The sequence below is a fragment of the Nansenia antarctica genome (genome assembly GCF_963989245.1).
Source record: "Nansenia antarctica genome assembly, chromosome: 2".
NCBI classification, from domain to species: Eukaryota; Metazoa; Chordata; class Actinopteri; order Argentiniformes; family Microstomatidae; genus Nansenia; species Nansenia antarctica.
Window position 1 is genome coordinate 88,948,847 of NC_137675.1, and position 7,500 is coordinate 88,956,346.

At 62.3% G+C, this 7,500-nt stretch overlaps 1 protein-coding gene across 1 annotated transcript in view; it reads left to right on the forward strand.

Annotated features, from left to right (window-relative positions):
* rai1 (retinoic acid induced 1) overlaps window positions 1-7,500 on the forward strand; it is a gene marked incomplete at both ends in the record, with an annotated part of 63,808 nt that overhangs the window by 36,314 nt on the left and 19,994 nt on the right. Inside the window, 8 exon segments of the mRNA XM_080523643.1 lie at window positions 1-85; window positions 272-599; window positions 601-1,779; window positions 1,909-4,156; window positions 4,188-4,774; window positions 4,988-5,847; window positions 6,238-6,361; window positions 6,800-7,066. The exon segment at window positions 1-85 is cut by the window's left edge and continues 209 nt beyond it. Of these exon segments, the coding sequence (XP_080379769.1) occupies window positions 1-85; window positions 272-599; window positions 601-1,779; window positions 1,909-4,156; window positions 4,188-4,774; window positions 4,988-5,847; window positions 6,238-6,361; window positions 6,800-7,066 (5,678 nt within the window).

Genomic DNA, 7,500 nt, shown 5'->3' on the forward strand with positions numbered 1-7,500 from the left:
CCCCAGCGCGCTCCGTGGGGCGCTCGCCCTCCTACAGCTCCACCCCTTCGCCCCTGATGACCAATCCCGACGGACCTTTCCAGCAGTACGGTGGACCCCCCGGTGGAGGTGGTGGAGGAGGAGGAGGGGGGACGGGAACCTCTTCCTCCTCCTCTTCCTCGGTGGTGGTGGGGGGAGGTGGGGGTCTACAGGGGGGAGGAGGAGGCGGGGGGGGGGAGGCGATGCTGCAGCTGATGCCCCCCCACCAGCGGTCGCACCCGTCGCCCCACAGCGGTGGCGGCTACGCCTCCTCGCAGGCCTCCTCCTCCTCCTCCTCCTCCTTAGTCAAGGACCGCTTCTCGGAGAAGCTGCTGTCCAACCCAAGCCTGTGGAGCCTGAACGCGCTCACCTCTCAGGTGGAGAACATCTCGAACAACGTGCAGCAGCTGCTGCTCTCCGAGGCCATGGTGGCCAACAAGAAAGGGGGCAAGAGGAGCGGCAGCAGCAGCGGGGGTAGCGGTGTCGGCGGTGGCGGAGGATCCTCCAAGAAGGGAGAGGAGTACAAGGGACAACCCCCCCCTCCTTGCCCCGACACGCAGCACGGCGTCCCCCCCCCCGCCGATGCAGGACCCTTACAGCACCCCCCAGCACCAGCCGGCGGTTGGTCCCCTGGAGCTCCAAGAGGGAGGAGGCGGGGGAGGGGGAGGGGGGTACTCCAGTAGTTCTGACGAGCAGCTGGAGAGGGGGGGGGGCTACTACTACTGCAGCAGCCAGGGCAGGAGCCCGGCCCAGGCCCCCAACAGCAACAACACGCACCACCTCCTGGACCGCCTGGGAGACACCGGCTCCTCCTGCTCCATGACCTCGCCGGACGACGGGATGTCCACGCGGTCCGCGGACTCCGTGGTGTCCTCGGGCCTGCAGGGCGGAGGAGGAGGAGGAGGAGGAGGGGGGCTCCCCCCGAGGGACAACTTGACCCCCGATCCCAGAGGTGGGGGTGGTCACGGCGGAGGCGACGGCATGAGCACCCCGGCGAAGAGCGTGGGGGGGGACGAGAGGTCGCCGGCGAGCGTGACGACGACGGTCCCCAGCCCGTCGATGACGATGATGATGATGACGATGAAGCAGGAGAGCGTTTCCCCACCGGACATCCAGCGCCTGGCGGCGGAACAACAACAACAACAACCGCTGAAGGAGAACTTCGAGGAGTCGGCCTGGACGGAGAAGATGGCCGCCGCCGACGACGACGACGGGGGGGTGGGAGTGATGAAGACGTCTCCGTCCTCCGGCCAAGACCGGCAAGACTCCCTCAGAGGTTCGGGCGGGGAGGAGAAGTGGTCGGAGGACGAGAAGGGTCCGGCGCTCTACAGCAAGATCAACGAAGCCGCGAGAACCGAGAAGAACTACCGCTACGAGGAGAGGAGCCGCATGTACCAGGCGCTACAGGACAACAAATACGACCCCGATGAAGGGGGGGACTCCTCGTCCGTGGAGACAAAGTCGTCTCCGGGACTCTCGGACTCTCAAGGGAGCCACAAGGAGGGAGACCTCCTCCTACGAGCGGCGGAGATGAAATCGGAGGCGTTCAAGTCGGAGTCTCCCACGGACTCTGAGAACTCGGTGAAAACGTCCCCTTTCATCTCGCGGCGGGACGACCTTGAACGAGATCGATACCTCCTGACGGAGAAGGAGGACAACAGCTCTGACAACGCCTCCACGACCCCCCGGGGAGAAGACGACGACCCTGCCTCGGAGAAGAGAGAGAGTGGGGAGGAGGAGGAGGAGGAGGAGGAGGAGGAGGAAGAAGAGGAGGAAGAAGAGGAGGAGGAGGAAGATGATGAAGAAGAAGAGGAGGAGGAGGAGGAAGAGGAGCAGCAGCAGCAACGCTCTACGCCTCCTAGCCCGTCTCTCGTGGACGGCGGGAGAGAGGAGGAAAGAGAGAGCCTGCCGTCGACGGAGGAGGAGGAGGAGGAGGAGGAGGAGGTCATGGATAATACAACTGGGGGGCCAGAGGAGGAGGAGGATTCCGGAGGATTCCGCAGAAGGACAGAAGGCCAGAAGGACGCCGCCGAGCCTCAGAAGACGACGTACACGAACCCGGCAGAGGTCGCCGGGGGTCAGGCCACGCCCCCCGAACCGACAGCTGCCCCCCCCGAGAGGAGGGACACGGCACCACAGCCACAGCCCCCTCACTCCTCCTCCTCCGTACCGACGGTGTTCTCAGCTCTCAATGAGAAAGCAGCACCTCTGCTTTCCGCTCAGGCCCAGAACCAGGCCCAGGCCCGGGACCGTATCGACCACGGCGACACCACTAAGCTCCTGGAGCCCGACTCCCCTCAGCTGCCGGGGAAGTCGATACTCCACACGGCGCCCTCCTGGGCCGACACCCCGCCCTCCCCGAAGAAAGGAGACGAGGACATGGAGCAGAGCCCGGGGGGGGGGCCCGCCGCCGTCACCCCCTCCACCAAGACCACGGAGCCCCCCCCCACGCCACCACCGGCGTCTGCCCAGCCCCTCCTCCCCCCTCCCAGGGCGTTCGGACGGAAGCACGCCCGGGGTAGGAGGAGACTCGGCGTGCACGCAGGAGGAGGAGGCGTGGGGATCAGGAGACAGCTGAGCCTGGAGAGGGAGGGGGGGGACGGGGAGGAGGGGGGGTTAACCCCCTCGCCTCCGCAGAAACCCTGCAGCATCATGCCCTCGAGCAAGAGCGCGGCGCTCTTCTCAGACCAGACGACGGACACCGTAGCTCAACAAGATGCCGCTGCCGCCGGCGTGCGCGATACGCCTAAGCTGACGCCGGCTTCCGCTCCCGGCTTCCGCTCCAGGATGTGCACTCGCTCCTTCAACGCGCCGGACGCGCCACCCAAGGCCGACCAAGGCAACGTGAAACGCAAACCCGGGCCCAAACCAGGGCCAAAGCCACCGGGTCTAAAGCCTGGACCCAAACCAGGTGGCCCTAAACCCGGTGCGAAACCAGGACTAAAACCTGGTCCCAAACCAGTTGGTCCTAAACCCGGTCTTAAACCAGGAGGAGTAAAACCCAGTCCCAAACCAGGACCGAAACCGGGCCCCAAACCGGGACCGAAACCAGGGCCGAAGCCGCCCGCTGACGGAGCACCCCCGAAGGCCTCGGTGGGCCGTCCCAGGGGCTCGGCCTCTAAGACAAAGCTCGTTGTGCAGCAGGACTGTCCCATTCCACCCACCGCGGGGGGGTCGGGGGGGGGGAGAGGCCGGAAGAGCCTGCCGCCGCCGGCAAACGTCCAACAAGGCGACGTCGTTGAGAACCAGGAGGTGAAAGGTGCTCCACCAGGAAAGGACAGGAAGAACATGGTCCTTAGATCCCGAAAGCCGTCCCAGGATTCCAAGCTTCCGAAAGAGAAAGAAAAGGGAAGCCCCCCGGAGGAAGAAGAAGGAGGAGACATTCTTCCCCAAACCCCAGAGGAGGAGGAAGAAACACAGCGGAAGCAGACCGCTGCTGCTGCTGCCGCTTATCTAAACAACGACAACAACAACGACGAGCAGCAACGCCCGAGCTTCGACCAGCGTGACAACCTCCTCCTTGCGGTTCTCGGTCCTAACGAGTTGGCCAATAGCTGCACGGCGGCTCCGTCTGACAAACCCAAACCCCCGCAGGAGAAGAAAGCAGCCGTCCCTCCGACGACGACGACGCTCAAACGCAAGCCCAGCCCTCAGCCCTCAGCCCCGGCCCCTGGGCCCGCGGTGAAGAAGAAACGAGGGCCGAAACCAAAACATCCGAAACCCGAGGTCGCCCTGCCTCACCTCCTCCAGGCTGGCCAGCCTCCGTCGACCCCCACAGCCTCCAAGGAGGCCGGCGTCCGAGGCCCCAAGAGGAGGCTGAAGCGAGGCCAGCACCTCATCAAAGCCTCTCTCACCAGCCTGCTGACCAAAGACAACCCTCCGCCTCCTCCTCCTCCTCCTCCTGCCACCTCCTCCACGGTGGCTGCAGGAGACACTGGGCCCAGCAGCGCGCCTCCTCCTCCTCCTCCTCAGTGCCCCACCAAAACCAAGTACCTCCCCCCGCGCAAAGGCAGGGGGCTGAAATACGAGGCCATGGTGCAGAAGATTACGTCCCCCGGCTCAAAGAAACACCCCCCCCCCCCTCACAACTCCCTCCCTGTTGTTGCCCTCCTCCTCCGAGAGCGCTCGGGGGGAAGATGTGACGCTGAAAGCCGCCGTGTGTCTGACAGCGGAGGTGGTGGCGGTGGCGTGCGACCCGGAGGTCAGGGGGGCGCACGCCAACAGGGCGAGAGACCTGGCGGAGGTCACAAAGGAAGTGGTGAGGCCAGAGGGGATGAGACAGGAGAAGAAGGAGGAGGGGGAGGGGGTAAGACAGGGGGAAGAAGGTGGGGGGGAGGTGAGACAAGATGGGGTAAGACAGGGGGAGGAGGAGGGGGGGGCGAGACAGGAGGGCGGGGGAGAAAAACAGGAAGGCATGAGACAGGGGGGGGAGGAGGGGAAGGGGACACCGGGAGTGGAGGTGGTGAGACAGGGGGGGGTCAGTTGGAGCTCGACGGGAGGGGGGGTCCCCCCCGATACGGATAAGGTGGGGGTGCAGCAGCAACAGAAGCAGCCAGACGCGTCGTCGTCGACGACAACAACAACAAGCGCCAAGCCTACCAGAACCAAGCGGAGGAAATGGGCCCTGGTGGAGAGCACGGACGCCTCGGTGGTCGCCATGGAGACGGGCAGCCTGATCATCAACACCCCGCGGCTGGCCAAGCAGAGGGCGATCAAGAACAACCACGAGATGCACCTGAAGCAGAGGAGGAAAAGGAGGGGGGGGGGGAAGGGGGGCAGAGGAGCGGAGGAGGAGGAGGAGGGAGAGGGAGAGGGGGAGAGGGAGAGGGAAGGGGAGGGGGTGGTGGTGGTGGTGGGGGGGAGAGACGACAAAGTAGAAACGCCGCCAGCAGAAGACACGCCAAAAAAAAAAAAAGACACACCCGCTGAGCCCTCCTCCCTCCCTTCGGCGGGGGACATCGTCACGGAGACGATCGCGGAGGTCATCGCCACGGGGATGATGAGCAGCGAGACACTGACGACGCTGACCCCGCCCAGACGAGGCAGGAAGCCCTCCTCCTCCCCCCCCAATGCCAAGAAGAAACGGGGGAGAGCGCCCAGCAGCGGCGGAGGAGAGCAGACGCAGACGGCGGCGACAAAAAAAGGCGGGAAAACGGCGCAGCAGAAGGCGGAGAAGGCGGGGGGGGTTCCCAAAAAACCTGGGAACCCCAAGAAGAAGAAGTCCCTCCAGGACGCCATGGAGGTGATCGAGGCCGTGGTGCGGGCGGCCGGCCGGGGGACAACCCGCCTCAACAAAGAGAAGAAGAAGTCCAGAAAAAAAAGACTCGCGTCTTCCGTCGCGTCCGAAGAAGAGGAGGAGGAGTGGAAGAAGAAGAAGAAGAAGTCGGAGACGACGACCACGACGACAGCAACAACGGAAACGACGACAACGACGACAAAGTCGGAAACGTCGTCTTCGATACAGGATACGTCACTGCCGCCCCTCCTCCTCGTCCCCCGACACGAAGCCGCCAACGCCGCCACCAACAAACACCGGTTCTGTCCGTACGTGCGCATGGACCGCTCCCGGGGGGCGCTCTCCTCCTCCTCCTCCTCCCTCTGCACGGTCGTCAACAGGCCCGAGGACGCCGCGCCGCTCCTGGTGCTGCACAAGCCCGAGGAAAGGAGGAAGAGGAGGAAGAGCTCAGTGGGGCTGGACAGGATTAAGAACCCCGCGGCCGTCCCCGCACTCACGGCTCTCTCCGCCACCAAGGCCGTCGTCGTCCCGAACGTCCTGAACGCCTCTGCGATGCTCCAGGGGCCGTTAGTGAACAGGACCCTGATCGACAGGTGAATGAATGATGAATGGTCTTTATTGTCATTAATACAGTACAGGTACCATACAACGAAATTTAGGAGGGGGGGCTCCCCTGGTGCTTGGAAAAAAGACTAAAAACAAGAGGGCCAAGGGTAAAATAAAAAAAGGGAAAAGAGCTGGTTTACATAAATAAAGGCTATGTACACTATCTACTATACTATACTACTATACTATACAATAAAACACTGTGCTGTACTCTATGCTATGCTATAAATATCCTAACTTTTTCCTATATCTGAACCTTATGTACACAAGGGTTGTCATATTGCACATAGTATTTGTTGCACATTCATTAAAGTGTCGCAGTTAGCAGGTTTGAAATGTTCACAGTTGTATTTCAATATTGCACTTATGTTTACAAGGTGTCTGACGTGCTGCCTGTGCGGAAAGCCGGCGAATTTCCGCGGCCTGGGGGATCTGTGTGGCCCCTACTACCCCGAGGGTAGCATCCCCCGGAAAACCCTGTCCTCCTTCTCCTCCTTCTCCTCCGCCACCACCAGACACACACAGACAGCTGAGCCCGCCAGGGAGAGAGGAGGCAGAGAGGAGGAAGCGGTCACGATGCACGGTGGCAGTAGCAGCAGCAGCAGCAGCAGCAGTGTCCAGGAGCTCAACGGCGCCCCCCAGAGCAAGGGAGGGGTAGTAGAAGCAGCAGCCAGCAGCCGAGTGGACGAAAAGAAAGAGGTCAGCAGCACGGAGGAGGAGAAAGAGAAGAAGGAGGAGAAAGAGAAGGAGGAGGAGAAAGAGAAGGAGGAGAAAGAGAAGGAGAAGGAGGAGGTGAATAAGGAAGGTAGCAGCAGCAGTAGTGGGGTACACCACCACCACCACCCCCACCCTCACCCCCACCCTCACCCCCACCACCACCAGGGGCGTCCTAGGAGGCCAGAGAGAGAGAGGAGAGGGAACGGGGGGGAGGGTGGTGGCGGTGGTGGTGGTGGCGGTCCGCATCGGCCCACCCTGAGAGAGAGGTTCAGGAGGATGCAGCAGCTGCAGGAGAGGAGCGCCACAGCAGCGGCCTCTAGTGGACAGGAGGGGGGTTGCGGCGGCGGTCTGCTGCGGAGGCTGCAGGGGGAGGCGGAAGCCACGGAACACTGGGCCCACGAGAACTGTACCGTCTGGACGGGCGGGGTCGTCATGGTAGCAGGGCGGCTCTACGGGCTGAGGGAGGCGGCCAGCAGCTCCACGGAAACGGTAACTAAGGCAACAAGCCATTGTTGTCTCTGTTTGTTTTTCTAACGTTTTTTTTGTTTTCCTGAGTTGGGGCAGTCACATTCAGATGTTCTCTTTTTATTGCGATAGAGACAGGAAGGATGGGTGAGAGAGAGAGAAAGAGGAGGGATGACAGGAAGGATGGGTGAGAGAGAGAGAAAGAGGAGGCATGACAGGAAGGATGGGTGAGAGAGAGGAGGATAGAGACAGTAGAAATTGACAGGAAGGATGGGTGAGAGAGAGAGAGAGAGAGGAGGATAGAGACAGTAGAGACTGACAGGAAGGATGGGTGAGAGAGAGAGAGAGAGAGGAGGATAGAGACAGTAGAGATTGACAGGAAGAATGGGTGAGAGAGAGAGAGGGGAGGATAGAGACAGTAGAGATTGACAGGAAGGATGGGTGAGAGAGAGAGAGAG